Below are 16,878 nucleotides of genomic sequence, written 5' to 3' on the forward strand. Positions count from 1 at the left end.
TGCCTTAATTAGAATGGCATAAAATTGCTGATAATAGAACCACTTTGGTTTTGGCCCAGATACTGAAGTTCCTTTCCAAGGAAGGTATTTCTAACTTTGAAATGGTTCTTTATAAAAACCAGAGATGTGAAGATACTTTTAATTGTATATCAGGATATCAGTGGCCGAAATTATTACATTTTCGTATTAAGAAATAATTCTCTCCCCCTCTGACTTCTGATAGTTTTTTGTATTTTATGTTTTACACAGTCCTCCAACCCCCTTCAGTCAAATGAATCCTTCAGCTATTAAGTATCTTCACCTAGGGGCTATTTAGGTGTAACGCCACACAATGATTTGTCATTACATTCATCTGAAGGAGCAGTTGAATCTTCTCTTTGCCTCTCCCCTGATATCTCATGATTTACTTCCTACTTTCTAGCTTTTTAATACCTCTGATAATACCTTTAATAATACAGTAAAGACTCCCCTAAATCAAGCTTAACTCCTGGAGAACTACATCAGCCCATCTATGTAGAGGCTTTGGCATACTATAGTGGAAACGATTTGGTGGTAAAAGAGAGACATTGCTGCATATGAAAGAAGGCAAAAGTGTGTAAGCCCACTTCAAGACCATCCTTTAGAAGCGGCGCCAGTTAACATTTCCCCATTGTTCCTCTTTCACATTCCAGCAGGAAAGGGATTAAGGTGTGTATTCTACTTACTGGATTATGTTTGGATGGCCATATTCTTAATAGTGCTTTTCCCCCTCAGATTTGAATAAGGAGGAGAATGCCCAAGGGTATTTGTAAGCAATTTTTGCATCACAAAATTTCTTATGTCATTTTTCCATGATATTGATTTTCTCGGAACTCCAGAAACTTTAGGCAATGACTATGATCACTGCAGGTAGCTTTAACTTTTCTTTGTCACTATCTGAGGGCAGTGAGGAAGTATTGTGGCTGCCACTTCATGCCCAGTGTGTTGATTATCAAGGCCCATAATTCTTTATTGGCTTTAGTGTTGTCTCCTCTCCTTCCTATTTATATAAAAAGAGGCTTATAGAGCCTCAGTCTACTTGTCTGCTTAGATAAGACGGGTGACCAGAGCTGAGCATCAACCAGAGAACTTCTCCCTTTGCCATGTTGCCATGGACAAGAGTGCCATTGAGGATCTGGACATATATTTGCTCTTTGGCTAATTGATCCTCCATTGTTGGAAGAAGATAGGTAATACCCAAAGCATGTACTGGTGGAAGAAAAGTATCTTTTTTAAATAATGAGAAAATAGTGTATTTAACAGGTATTCCAGTGCAACACATACAAGTACCCCGGCCTCTCTATCCATAAAATGTTATCATCCTTTTTTAAATGCATCTCCTTTTGAAAGTTCTTTTGAACCTCCTTTAAAACAAACACAATGCTTCGAGAGGCATTTAAACGTTACTGCATTTTAAGGATTGGGTAATCCAAAATACTAATAGCTTCATAAAACTCAGGAACATGTATTCTGAGTAGGGATCCAAATACAGCTTTCACTCCTAATCTCCAGTCAGTTTTTTATTTGTTAAGACTCATAATTCTAATAGCATACATATCAACTGCCAAGGAAGCAGCAATTAGAGCGACCTAGCACAAGTCATAAACAGACAGATCTGAATAAATCATTCTCTCAGTTTCCAAAATGATAATGATCATTAAGGGATTCTTGGCTTTTTGAAATAAAAAAGTATTATCTTCTAGAAACATAAACTATAAACCCAGCTTGATTCCTGGATATAGTTTGAAAAATCAACTTGCTCGTCTTCTCTTGTTCTTGCAGTACATAGAAAAGGATCATTCTGCTTAATCCTATCTGATTTGACTAAATAATATGCTTTTTCTTGTTTATTACAAGGTGTCTGATCACTTGAAAATAGATCAGAATTCTGAAGCAGATATAGCACAACATTTACAGATTGTCATATTATTTCAGTTTGAGTAATAAGAGATTTTTCTTTTTAAATACGCGGCTGAGAAAATGCCAAGTTGGGTTTCTTTAACCTGTACAGGAAATTAAAAGTATTGATAGTAAAAATTCAACCTAAGTGCAGATATGCTGATGCAATCAGCCATGCCATTAGCAGTCACTAATGCTAATAGTTGTGATGAATGGAAAGTAGGGACAAAAAAACTGTGCAGCCAACTGCTCCTTCCAGGGTCTAAAGTGCTGCTCCCCCACTACTGCAGGGACAGTATCTCACTTCTATACCCTGGCCAAAAGTCTTTTGTCTTCCATGTGCTGATTTGCTCCAGACTAACTCTGGCCCCTATGTACACAACTCCCACTATCAAAAATCAGATCCATGATGAGGTGAGGAATACAGACCTATTTCCTTCTCGGACTAACCTTGGAAATGCTCATTCTCTGCCTCTTCCCCCATACAATCAGACTGCCTTTCTTCCAGCACATGCTTTTTACTCCAAACTGGAAGACAAGCTGGCCATCATTCTGGTCAGTTGTCTGTAGCAAAAGTTAGGTTTACTCCCATTGTAAACTCCTATTGAGCACAACTAACATCACAACAGCATCCCGCCACAGATGATCTCATGTTGCAATACAAAGCCCCCCTCCCCAAGACACCTACAGAGTATCTCCATGCCCCTGCCCCAAGGAAAGCTGGGGATTGTTGTGTTGGTTTTGATTGATTGTCTTCATGTGCCATCACGGTGGCATATACCTGATCCTAGTTTATAAAGATAAATCTTTAATTTTTAATTCTGCCATTCATGTAAAGAATTGCACTTTTCCTTGCAGGAATGAAGGTTAGAACAGAAGACAATGATACTGAGACAAAGTCATGAAAAATAGAAGTATTTCAGTAACAACACTGAATACTTAAAATATTGGTTTAAATTACAGCTGTGAAAGTTAGACACTGAAAAAGAATGAAAGAAATAAAATAGGGATTATGGATCTGGAAATAATTACTAAAAGTATAATAGAAGAAGAATGAATCTGTTTGACTAATGATTAATTACTTTTGATTGTGGTTTTGGAATTTTTGATTCCTAACATATATATGATTGATTTATCATATATGGTTTTGGTTTTAATCATTATGTATTTTAACTTAAATTGTGGACTTGAGGAGTTGTACAATGCTCAGTCAGTTGATTGTAATGGCCTATAAGCCCAATAAATAAATTTGAAACAGCTGTTATGTCCAAACAGATCATCCAGCTATACTGAAATTATGCAATTTGGGGGAGCTATTTTGGACATGAAAAAGGACATTTTGAGTTTGAAACATACTGCACATATTATGAAATATTTTACAGTTTAAAAAACAACCTTATTCAAGAATATTGAATATTCTTTAGTTTGCCTGAATTAAAGACAGCGATTGTTATAGAATTTTCCAGAAGAAAGGCTTGGTCAATACTGAGTAAAGCACTGTTTTGATAAGGTAAAAATGAGGAATAATGGTAAAAATGTTAAATCTTACAGATATAAACAAGAGCATGGAGTCAAACATGATGCTTCTTAAGAATATAGCAGATTTGAGATTCTGGTGCTTCAGACTTCTAAGATGTTGTGAAGTGTGAAATCCATAATAAAAAATTAAATATTAATACCTAATTAATTAATACCTAATTGACTTGAACATTTATTTATTTATTTATACCGAGAAACAGTTTTTAACCCAGTGGCTCAATTCAGACCTCTCCTTCAAATATATGCCCAGAGTCCCCCTGTGAGGGGGAGATGGGTGGTTATAGAAATTTGAAAAATAAATAAACAACTCCCCTCTGTTTTTGCTGTGTCTTTGGTTAGCAAGAACATGCCAGGATTTGAAATAGGTTTTGTGTCCTAACCGTCAGGAATCACGCTGAGACGAGGAGTAGGTCTCTAGTGTTTATTACTGCTACATAAGACAGAAAATCCTAACAAACTGAAGAAGCGTGGGAAAACCCAGACAGATAAACCCCAAAAGTCAAGGCGGGTCTGATCTGTGTCTCTTTGAATGGCTGCTTAACTCCTCAGTACTATGCATGCGTTTTCCCTCCTGGATAGAGGCCCCCTCCTGCTCGCCATCAGTACTCATGACATTTTGATGCTACATCCTGAACCTCTTGAAAAGCCAGGTCCTGCAATCTGGGAAATTGAATTGAAAGTGTCAGTTTCTTTACAATGGGCAAGAAGAAGAGGTAGACAAAGAAGTGTGCAAAAGTAAAACTGCATAGATCGCTCTGCTAGTGTTGCTACCTGTGGGATCCACGCAAGTGTGTCACTGGTTAGTGTTGTGCTTATGAAAAAATTGTTCAACTGTCTTAAGTTAGGGAGACTCAAGTAACACGAGTATACAAAATGTATAAATTTCGTAACATGAGTTATTTTATTGTTCATGTGTTTATGCGTCACAACTCTGGTGGGTCACAAAACCATAATAAAACCAACATCCAAAAGCAAATCCCAGCACACTAACCAACGCTCCCTAACCCATCAACAATTGCAAATGCAATTTCTGAGCTGAGTAATTGGCCATCTCTTGGTGGCCCTCAGGGTGGTCCTGGATATGCAGGGACAAAGTTTTCAGGCCTTTTTTCTCAACTTTGGAGGCAAGGGGCGGGGGATAATGTGCACATGTGCCTACTTCACCTGGTCAAATCTAATTCCTCCCCCCATCTATGTACTTGTCCTGCTCACTTTGCTGTTCAAAGCCTTGTGTGGCCTTAAACAGGATCTCACCCCATTTAATACCAGGAAACAAAATCAATACTTCGTAGAAAAAGGTATTTTTTAATCATGGTGGTTCAGTAGCATGTGTTTGCTTCCATCAATGCTGTTAACCCTATACTGATCATATAGACTTGCAGCAGTCCCTGTGGTAATTGTTTTTCTGAGAACTAGTTTATCTGTATGTAGTATTGAGACTCTATCCATACTAAAATCTGTAAACATAGTACTTTCAACTTTCTGAAAGAAACAGGCATGGAAAACATGAAAAATGTTTGTACTGTATAAATGGCTCCTTGATCCCCTTGAATTCCTTGCATGAATTAAATAATTTATCAACAAGTAATTTGCAGCTTTTAACTCATGGTATATCATAACATGCTTCTCTTGGATTTTAGCTGGTATTTCAGTGGTTCCTCCCATAGTTGCAAAACAAGGAAATGGCACATTGCTAATTTTTTTGCATCCCTCGTCTTAATTGCCTGTGTTGATTTATGTAGAGGGAATGGCCTTGTGGGAGAGGAGGAAGAGCCCCTGCCAAGGTAACAGATAAAAGGAAGCTACAAGGTTCTGTTACTATAACTTTACAATAAAAACAACATTGGCCTACATGACATTAGTTTCCTAGTCTAATCTACCTTGAAGGGCTGACAATTCCCCTGTCCCAAAGACCACTTCATTTTGTCTGCTTAATCGGGTCGGGACAATATGTGGCCCAGTTCCATCTCTCATTGGGCTTAAGGAGCCTGGTGACTGATGAGGACTGGTGGGTGTTACAGATCAACTTGTGGGAAGCCACTTACCCTTTGTTAAATGAGACTTCAGGACTTTTGTTCTCGTGATTTACAATAGGTCCCGTATGCTTCTCTCATAAAGACAGTCACATTCTCTAGAAGTATGGAATTACATTTTGAATCTATAGGATATTCAGTGCAGACAGGTATTGCCATTGTCTTTAAAAGATTGCAAGCTTGTATTTTGAAAAATCCTCATATGTTATATTTTCAGTCATTTAAAAAAATTCAAAATTTCAAAGCAGAAAACATACCCCTAGGAGGTTTCTGTTTGCTTTTTGTTTCCCTTCAATTTTTCACCTTTTGTCTTGGAAGGAATTGGTGAATATTTTTTTCATTTTGTTCCCAATTGAAGAGCCAGTACAGACGGTACAATGTAGTTTTACCTTTTTCAATAAATAGGTGGATATGTGTCTATCATGCACCAGAGGGCACCCTATTTCCTCATTCTCTAGAGAGTGTAAAACTTGTTTTTTTTTCATGCTTATTATGAATAAAACTAGAAATTTAATCTGCTCTTTCATGAATTACCTAGTTTCCACTTTGAATTTTTAAGAGAAATTATCATTCCCTTCATTTCTAAGTTTAGATCTCATAAAAGAACAAAACCCTCATATGCATAATACTTTTATATTATGAAATAACGTTAATTCAAAATAAGTTTCTCCCAGACAGTTTGGTGTATAGTAGTTGAGGTGCTGGACTAGGAGCGGGGAAACGGGGGAGTAGCCAGCTAGGGCCAGTCACTTTCTCTCAGCCCTAGGAAGAAGGCAATGGCATGTCGCTTCTGAAAATTTTGCCAAGAAAACTGCATGGACTTGTCATATAGTTGGTTTACACTGGTTTAAAGGCGCACACGCGCGAGCTTATTTCACTTACTCATCTGCCTAACTCAGTTGAGTGTATTGTGACTTTTTCACAGCGTACACTGAACAGTGCATTGTTACTTAAATTACCAGCCTATGAGGTCAGGTTGAAGGAAAGTTACAGTATTTTCTGTCATTGGCACTAACTTAATTTAGCAGACCTTTAGTACTAGTCATGCTGCCTGATCCACTCTGGGCAGCAAAATGCCTTGGATATCAAGTTGGGATGAATTGGAGGAGGATGCATTATGGCCAGATCTTAGGATTTGAATGAGAATGGAACAGGCTACCAGGAGAAGAATGTTGTTGTTAGTTGCAGTTGAGTCGTTTACGACTCATGGCGACCTGAATACAGCCCTTCAAATTAATTGGATTGGTATTGCCTGGCTAAAATATCTCTAAGGCTGAAACTGTAGATAGATAGATTGATTGATAGAGAATATTTAGATCTAATGTCCTTTGCTTAAAGGATGTGCAGTACTGTGATGGAACTGATCCCATAGCAACACTTTTTCTTTGGTGGGCTTAGTGATTAACCTCTGGGTTGCATATTTTGTGTCTAGATATTGTAAGTGTTGATTTGTTTTGCTTAAATTTCTGTCCATTTCCAGAGCAGCCCTGCTTTGCCCTGAAGATTTATTATGATGATGATTACATAAAATAGGTTTACTTTTTCTTCTCCGATCTGCCTAAAGTATCAAGTTTTCTAACTTTAGTAATGATGTGGTGATTCTTGCTGCAATTTCAGGAGGTGGCACAGACAGCAACTAAAAGACCAAAAAGGGCGACTGAGGGCAGGGGAAGAGTCTGATGAAAGTGATGCTGAATTTCTTGAGGGTTTTAAAGTTCCGGGTTATCTCTTCAAGAAACTTTACAAGTAAGTATATTAAAAGAGCTAAATAGGACTCATTATCCATAGATCTGGAATGAACACAAAAATGTGACCTCTGGGTGGTTATAAGAATATGAAATGTACATTCTTAAAAGCTTTGTTTAAAAAAGAAACCTCTTGTTTCCTCCATTTGTCAGTCCCAGAATAATTTTGAGGAAGTGTTGAAGGACTGGAAATGGAGAAAGGGAGGTAGAAAGCAGTTCACTACTACTACTACTACTACTACTACTACTACTACTACTATTATTATTATTCTATTGGTTAGCTATATCAAGAACAATTAGCATAGTTCATTTGATCATATTTACAATAGACTGTTGTGGCCTGTGGACTGAAGTGTATTTGAGAAGATGGAAATACCATAAAATGAATTCAGAAATGAGGAAAGTGCCTTAAAATGTTTGGAATTGTTAGCAATTTGTTGGATATTTTGGGATGCAAGGCTTAGTTTTGTAGGTTGTCAAGGGATGACTTTAGTGTCTAGATATGAAAAAAAAACCTATAACTTAACTGTATCTGTTCTCCGTTCTTTCATAAATAAGTCTGTTCTGTTATTAAGTAGCCTACATGCAACTTTTGGAATTAAATGATTGGAGTAGTATTTCTTAGAAAATGGTCTGTGGAACACCAGCGTTGTTCAAACATGTGGAAGGTGATCTTTGAGTATCTTCAAAGATATTCAAACTTTTCTTTCAACATACCTTTGTGGAAAGAAGAGTTTCGGAAGTCACTTCAACAGAGACCGGTGTTGAAATAGGTCATATGCTAGGGTTCTGGCTCTAATAAATCACACTTCAGATATTTGTGAAAATTGCTGTCATATGTGAGGCCATGCATCCTATTAAGATGTGTAATTAGTGTGTTTAATCTGCATGTCCATCAGTCCTTTTTGTGCTAAAGAAATGTTTTGTTTATAAAATATGGAAGTGCTCTTCTGTTTATTTACTGCAGCCCTGACTGTTAGAGAGAAAGGCTTAGAAACTTTCGTTGTGCTGCGGAGGGGACTGTGCAAGTTCTATTTTGCAGTGTGGAGGAGAGAAAGAGAGGTGGCTTGAAACAAGCGGTAGAAATCATTGTTGAGCTCTGCACGAGTCACAGAAATATTGGATAAGCTGTTGTGAGTATCAGTGGATGAGAAAAGGTTACAGGAGATTAAGAAGCCGGATCATGAATACACTCTGCCTAGAGTGCTGTGGATAGGTTGGTATGCCAATATAGGACAGAGTCCCTGTAGCTGTTAGATGTTAGCCATGCCTTTTGGAGTTACTTGCTAGAGTGAACTGATACAGATCCCTCTGCCTGCTGTAGTGCTTTCAGAGAACAGTGTCTTTATGACCTCACTTGACCATCCCGGTAAGCCATGAGATGTAATCATAGCAATCGCCCTTCACAGATCCATCAAATTACTCTTTTAAAATTATTGTTTGTGTTCCCACAAATTGTTCCTGATGGGCATGGCAGAATTTGTTAAAACCCATTCTTTATCCTAGCTGCCTGCTTCATTTCTGCTGAAAATCTATATAGTTTTTTTTGGCCTTCCCCCAATCTCCACCTCGTGACAGCTGTTTCATGTGGCTCTATGAACTGTTTCCATTCCAGGTGGTCATTGTAAGAAATGTTGCTTGACACGTTGCCCGACTCACATTTTTTCTCCTTTCTCCAGCTCCCCTTCTCCCTTGGGGCTGTAATATGTTTTCAGTGTTAAGCCTGAGGGCAGAGATTGTCAGCACCACAATCTCTTTTAACAGAAGAGCCGCAGTGGGGTGGGAAGGAAACATATTTTAAGTAAATGTGAAATAGATATTTATTTTCAAGCTTCAGTTGACTAATTGACAGTTTCAGTCACGGATCTGGAATTGTTTATTAACTTTAATCTGTAGAATTGCCTCTATTTGGTCTATTTTTCCTCCTAATTTATTTACCAAGTATGGGCCTTCTGCTCTTGCCTATTTTAATTTGGCTTCATTGGCTTGGAACTTGTGTTAACATTTATTTCAGTGCTCTTCTCACCCCCACCCCCAGGGTGGATTGTGCCCAGGATAATAATGGATATAGAAATTAAGTTTGGGAATTTTGTTCCTGCTCTGTTACATAATACTGACTGGTTTCATATATGGTGCCACTAAACCATAATATTGATTGTTTGATTTACTGTAATGTATAGTTCCAGCTGCAGGTTCCTACATTGGTAAGTTTTGATTTCCTGACCATGGTTGCTGAGTAAACCACCCTTGCTTGTGATTACACTAAGCCCTAAACCATATCGTGGTTGGATTTATACCATAAGCTAAGCCAAAGCCAAATAAACCACATTATGGCTTAGCAAAATGTGTGGATTCGATTTTATTCATAAACCAAGTTTTAGCACATAGTTGGACAATCTGGGCCTCCAATTGTCATTTGGCCGTCCTATCTTTTTTGCAGCTCTTTAACTACAGCTTCCAGAAACTGTTCAGTGGTTGCCTGCCATTTGAGGCAAGAAATAGGTAAAAGGTGTCTCACATTGTAAATTAGGTTTACTGCACCTAAAAAGGATGAAAATATTAATGCCCCCCAAAACACCTGAGGAAAAAGAAAAACTCAGCCCAGTCTATGTATCATTGCCATCCCCCGCATCTGTATGTAACCCCCTTCCCTTTAATCCATCAAAAGTACGTTGTCTGGAACCCAGCTATTATCTTGCCCTTGAAGTGCAATTAATAAAACATCATCTTAATTTGAAGAAACCATTTTACTCTTTGTTCCTTTGAACAGACCATTTGGTTACTAGGAAGCTGCTGTTGTCTTTCAACACCTCCCCCAACTTATTAGGCTGCTAAAAACATTGTCCTTACAGATCTGATGAAAGGCAGGGAACTATTGTAGTAGTAATATTAAATATGAAATACCCTTTAAATAAATGTCTTAGTATAATTCGAAACCCTTTTAACGTGTAATTATGGCCCTGCTGTAATATACATTCCAATGTTATGATAGCAAGAATCCAAACATTATGTACAACTAATCCATGTTATAATCACTGTTTGCTCTCTTATTTTGCTTTCTTCTTTGTAGGTACCAGCAGACAGGTGTTAGGTGGCTCTGGGAATTGCACTGCCAGCAGGTAGGAGGAATTCTGGGAGATGAGATGGGATTGGGCAAGACCATCCAGATAATTGTGTTCTTGGCAGGCCTGAGCTACAGCAAGATCAGGACTCGTGGTACAAATTACAGGCAAGTGCTCTTTTGCAGACTGTCAGTCTGTAAAACTTGATTAATATTTCATTGGATGTATTGCCATAGAGAAGAAACGTATTAATTATTAATGATATTTCAATTACAATATTTCTTTAATTCTTACTGGGGAACATCAAAGAATTTTTTTATGAGACAGTGGAGCTAGAGGGCAGGAAAAATTAAACATGTAACACTCTTAATGAATTCCAGGCATTGATGCTTCCTTTTGTAGATGAGCCTCACCAGATACTATGGGTCAATACTGTTTGTAAGGCTAGGTAGCGCCAATGGATTACTTACAAGCTCTAGATATGTTAATATTGATAGTTTACATACTATGGAATTTTCAATTAGATGTAACACTTTTAGAGGTTGTATTATATTTTACATACAAATATTTGCTTGGTGTTTATGATATTGGAGTGTGTAGGTAGGTACGCTATAAATGAGTAAGTAGAATATATTTGTAATACCAGTCTGAATGAATATAAAAAATACTTTGAAATTCCTGTAGGACTAACAGCATACCCACAGTATAGATATACTATAAAATTTCTGGACATTGTAGAAGTGTAAAAATATATGTATATTTAAGGAATGAAAATTTGGGAAAAAATGAAATGTAAGTAACATTTCTAAGCATGAATTCAAGAAGCCAGCTAAATTGAAAAGGCCAGCCCCTGAAATCAGGAGGGCAGTCTTGACTTTCTAGATAATTTCTAGATAATGCAAATCTTCCCTCAGTTCATATACATTCATACCTCAGAGGAAGAAGCAAACTGCTGAGTTTGTGCAAAAAGCAGGAGGAGGAGATATCTCAACATGAAAACTGCCCAAGCAGTTGGGGAACCCTCTCAGCAGGAAGACGTTTCAGGCTCCATAATGGTGGTGAACTGAAAGCTGATTGGAATGCACCTCAAATTGTTACTGATTTGGGCTTCAGCATTACCTACAAGGTTATAAGCAGCCCCAGCCTGAATGGAGCAACATAGCTGGATCTGAACACTTGCTTGGCATGCAATCATCTGTGGTAAAGTACCCACACCTGCTTTCTTTATCCTTTTAATACCTGGGCAGCTGGTAGGAAACCCATGGTATACCTTATCTCATTCCAGTTGGGTCTTCAATGAAATGTACAAGGACAAGTGGCCTTGTGCAGACAGAACATCCAGAGAGAATCTGTAATGGGGTCCTCAGACCCTGAGAAAGTAGATGGTGGCTCACAAAAAAATATGGGGCTGGGACATCTGCACATTCTGCCATCTCGGAAGCAAATAACAACCTCCCCACTGACTGAAGAGGTAGTCAGCAAGAAGATCAAAGATCCCCACCCTAATAAACTTCCTGATGCATGGGGTGCTAGCCTACACATATAGGTAGTCCTTGCTTAGTGACTGCCTAGTTTAGCGACTGTTTGCAGTTACAGTGGTGGTGAAAAAGTAACTTTACAACCAATGCTCTCATTTACAACCTTTGCAGGTCTGTAAAGTAAAAGAAAGCTGAAGTAAGATCATAAGCACAGTCACTGTTTCTCTTAGTGACAGCTTTGCTTAGTGACTGCATTGCCAGTTCGTTTTGGTAGCTGAACAAGGACTACCCGTATCAATTTTCCAGGATTGTTTAATTAATTAATTGATTTCAAACAATCCTGGAAAATTGATATGGCCTAGTCCTTGTTCAGCTACCAAAACGAACTGGCAATGCAGTCACTAGCCCCTAGCAGCTGCTCTCCATCAAGATGGCTAGATTCTCACAGTTGTATTAACCTGAAATATTGAAAGGAAAAAACGGTTTCAGTTACTCTCATTAAACATGGGAGAGCCTCAAGGTCTGTATGGGATAAACAAAGGACTATATTGAGATCATGTTGAAATACCTGCACTGCTTGCTTTTGTTTTCCAGGCACAGTTGTTGATTTTTGACATTTTAAAGCCCTAAATAACTTAGGACCTGACTATCAGAGTGACCACTTATATTGATATGAACCTAACCAGACGTTAAGGCTAGGAGAAGAAACGTCTTAAGATGCTCTCACATTCTGAGGTCCATTTGCTGGGCACATACAGAAGGGCCTTCTCCTATATTGCTGCCAAGTGATGGAATGGTCTCCCTTGGAAATTGTGCTAAGCCCCACTCTTTCTGCCTCTAAGGAAGGAAATAAAGGATTCCTGTTTAGCCAGGGCTTTTCAGTTTGGATTAGTGATTTTAACTTTTTATCAGGTTAACAATTTGGTTTTTGAATAGCTTGGCCTCTAGGCAGAAATGTGTTTATGAATCAAATTAGTAGTAATAATGTATCCTCCAAATCAATTCAGTGCTGATCAGTCCCATGCTGCTGGTGTTCTGCCCCCTTCCCTCCCCCATTTTCATTCCCCTAGAGCATGAAGGGCAGGCACAACTACAGATACCTGCATTGATAGTTCACGAAGGAGGATTTCCCAGGGAAAAAAGTGTATAGAGTTACATTGGGCAGTGCAGGCCAGCCAGTTTGTGTAGACAGCTACACAAAGGAGCTTTCTGTGGTTTGCTAGTCCAGTGGCCTGCATTGTGACAAGAGGTAGACTTTATTGTTGATTCCACATATTTGTAAAGACAGTAATAATTAATGATTTTTTGTGATTGTGGTTGAGAATAACCGTAGCACACAGAGGTCCACTCAGTAGGACATTTGGGAACTTCACATTCCACTCCCCTTAAGGATTTTCAGGTGTTGACAGCCTTATTAAGCTCTCACTTGTATCCACCTGGCTACGTCAGTGGGCCTAGGCTTTCGCCTAGAACCTTTTGTGCCTTCCCTCTGGAGGCCATTTCAGTGAGGGACATCTTTGTGACTGCAGACTCCTAATACATTTTCAGAAAGTCAAGAGGAGGCTTGTCTGAGATGTTTTCTCAAGTTTTTTTTTGTTTTTTGTTTTGGCCTGGGCTCAAACCCCACTTATCTGACCATTGCCTTGGTAGAGGCTCTTCCTCCTGTCCCTCAAAACCATTCTGAATGTCCTCTACAGATACTTATTTATTTTTATCTTGCCTATATTATTTTTATAAATAAATCAAGGTGGCGAACATACCTAATACTCCTTCCTCCTCCTATTTTCCCCACAACAACAACCCTGTGAGGGGAGTTGGGCTGAGAGAGAGGGACTGGCCCAAGGTCTCCCAGCCAGCTTTCATGCCATGAAGCCAGAAAATATAGAGATGTTTATTTGGCCCTCCCTAAAGGCTAAAGCTAAAAATGAATTAAGGTCGGCAGTGGATGCTAAAAATAAGAAAGGCTCCTTCATATATATTCAAAATAAAAGCAGAAATAATTAGTATACCAGCCACTCAGTAAACAGAACAAAATGCCAGCAGAAAACAACAATAAAATGGAATCTAAACTTCTACTTGGGCTTAATCTTCTCTAACAGGAGGTTATGTGTTCCACCAAATAGTTGTGAGCAAGACAAATGAATACAGATAGTCCTCAGTTAACAACCATTTGTTCAGCAACCATTCAAAGTTATGGCAGTGCTGAATGAATGGTACTTATGCCCGGTCCCCAGAGTTACAGCCATTGGAGCACCCCAACGGTCATGTGATAAAAATTCAAGCACTGAGTGGCCCGTCCACACTTAGGATCGCAGGGGCTTCTGAGGCCTTCTGAAACCTTGCAAGAAGGCCATGCCCGCCCTTCTCCAAGTTACGCACAGCCTTTTTGCAAAGCTTCTGAGGCCTTCTGAAGCCTCACGAGAAGGCCACGTGCGACTTGGAGAAGGGCATGTGTAGCCTCAGGAAGAAGGTCCATGCATAGGGCCAGGCCGGGCATGCCTCATCAGCGGCAGGAGGAGGAAGATGGTGAAGGTCACCGGGGGGCAGCGGGGGCAGCAGAACATGTGGTGGGGGCAGCTGGGGCTTTGCTCTGGGGTGACTGGCCCCATTGCAGAGCTTGAGGCAGCATTCCTCAGCAGCGCTGGAGATGCTGGGGCTGAAGTAGAGGTCTGGCAGCAGTGGTAGCCAGCTGAGACTACTGAAGGCCCTGGGCCTCTACTTCAGCTCCATCGCCATCAGCACCACCGCTGCCACTGAGCAGTGCTGCTGTTCAGGGAGGCCCCAGGAAGGCAGAGATAGGGGGGAGATAGGTGGGTGGGGGGAGTTCAGGAGGAGGCAGTCTTAATGAGGCTCAGGGCTGGGGGGGGACCAAGATGGTTTGGATTGGGGTGGATCCTCACCTAATAACATGGGATTTGGTTAACGATGGCAATGGGGACTATTGGGATTGCTGTTGCTAAGCGATGCAGTCACGTGATATCACATTTTATGACCACATCACTTAGCGATGGAAATTCGAGTCCCAATTACCGTTGTTAACCAAATACTTCCTATAGATTGAAGCCTGGGATAAAAACATGGTCAGAGAATAACTATTTATTTGAGTTAAGTTTAAATTTCTATGTTTAAGTCTACATTACATCCTAAAGTATTGAAAGAGCTTACTGTATATATGCATTATCTCTGAACAATTCTAGAAGTGCTATGTGTCTGGAGGAGGCAAGTGTCTCTCTCTTCAGAAAGAGAATGGGAAGATCTGGGAAGCTAGAATTGTCAGTTTGACATCAGTACCTGTTACTGATCTGTAAACACATAAATTTAGGGGGAAAAGTATAATATATAATTTTATGATTTGATAACTTCCTTAATAGATTAAGGGAATGCTATGGACATAATTTATCTTGATTATAGCAAGCATTAGGGAAAGTATCAGATAGTATTCTAATTAGCAAACTAGTTAAAGGTGGGTTGAATGACATGACAGTGAAGTGGGTTACTCAGCAATCTGGCTCAAACATTATATCCAAGGAGTGTTCATCAGTGGTTCTCTATCAAATTGGAGGTATCAAATTGGTATTAAATCTCAGGAAGGAACTTAACAAAGACTTTCAGAGAGCTGTTAGAAGAGACAGGAAGCAGTATTACAACATCTGTAAAGACACTGAATATGGAAACAGACATGAAAAAACGAAGTTTTTCAAAAGTTTTCAGAACTCAGAAGGAGGTTCCAATCTTGAATTGGTATGCTAAAGGATGCCAATGGACAGATAGTAGCTGATTCAAACAAAGATGGAAGGGGTATACTGAAATACTGTACAGCAGAGCTGTCAGCATCTGTATTCCATCACAGCATCCAAGATACCGTAAAACAGTGGTTTTCAAACTTTTTCAACTCATGGCATACTGACATGGTGCTGACTTGTGCAGTCACACATCTTACAGGCAAGACTAAAGGGTTGCGAAACTGGAAGTCCCATGATGTCACAGGTTGCTGGGACTTGGGAGGAGAAATGGAGGCAGTCCACCTCTGGTGATGTCATGGAGGCGAGGTTCAGGCTACACAGCACTTCCCATCATGTACTTGTGCCTCACTTGTGCAGCACATCTGCAGATCTTTCATGGCACACAAATGTGCTGCAGCAGAGTGGTTGAATCTTAGAAGATATTCCTTACTTACAAGAACCTCTGGTACTAGAAGATGAAGTTAGCTCAGCACTCTAGTCATTTCCGAGTTATAAGGCTACAGGAACTGATGGAATACCCACAGATATATGGCAAGCAATAGAAGAAGGTTCAGTAAATTTTCTAACCAAGCTATGCCAGCAAATCTGGAGAATGACACAATGGTCAACCAATCGGAAGAGGTCAGTCGACCTCTTTCCAATGTTCCAATATCAAAGAAAGGAGACTTAACAGAGTGTGGAACTATTGTACAATATCCTTAATTTCATATGGTAGCAAAATAATGGTTGAGATCATCCAACGCAGATTAGAGCCCAACCTGGAAAAAGAGATGCTAGATGTTCAAGCTGGCTTTAGAAAAGGCCAGGGAATATGAGAGATTATTGCTGATGCATGCTGGATAATTGAGAAAGCCAAAGAATACCAAAAAGAAGTCAGTGTGTGCTTCATTGATTATATAGACCATTCATTCATTCATTCATTCACTTTATATTGCCGCCCATCTCAAACTAGTGACAATATAACAGTGTAACAGTAAAACCATTAAAGATAAAGATAGCAACATCAAATCAGGAGAAAGCTGAAACATCTTGGTCTTCAGAGTTTCCAAAAAAACAAGAAAGCTTAATCTTTTCAGGGAGGGTATTCTACAGTGCTGATGCTGCTACAGAAAAGTTCTTACAGGGAAAAGAAATCAAATTCAGATGTGTAGCAGAGAGGACAGATGGCTTGATAAGAATGCTTATGAAAAGGATCTTGAAATTGTGGATCACAAACAGTATCTGATGTGACATGGATAAGAAAAAAGAGCAAACACAGAGTTTGCATCAGTAGAAGCCTAGTTTCCAAACCAGGAGAAGAAATAGTGACTCTTTTATTATGTCATAGTCTGACCATACGTTTAGTATTTTGTCAAGTTACA

General features: G+C 39.3%; 2 protein-coding genes across 2 annotated transcripts in view; both read left to right on the forward strand.

Annotated features, from left to right (window-relative positions):
• Positions 1–16,878, forward strand: part of CXCL12 (C-X-C motif chemokine ligand 12) — a 277,761-nt gene that overhangs the window by 180,864 nt on the left and 80,019 nt on the right. The window lies entirely within an intron of this gene.
• The window catches only part of ERCC6 (ERCC excision repair 6, chromatin remodeling factor), a 62,323-nt gene that overhangs the window by 12,721 nt on the left and 32,724 nt on the right, over positions 1–16,878 (forward strand). Inside the window, exons 6-7 of the mRNA XM_063304616.1 lie at positions 7,107–7,235; positions 10,305–10,463. Of these exons, the coding sequence (XP_063160686.1) occupies positions 7,107–7,235; positions 10,305–10,463 (288 nt within the window). The remainder of the gene's footprint in view (positions 1–7,106; positions 7,236–10,304; positions 10,464–16,878) is intronic.

Source organism: Candoia aspera, chromosome 5 (assembly GCF_035149785.1).
Source record: "Candoia aspera isolate rCanAsp1 chromosome 5, rCanAsp1.hap2, whole genome shotgun sequence".
Lineage (NCBI taxonomy): Eukaryota > Metazoa > Chordata > Lepidosauria > Squamata > Boidae > Candoia > Candoia aspera.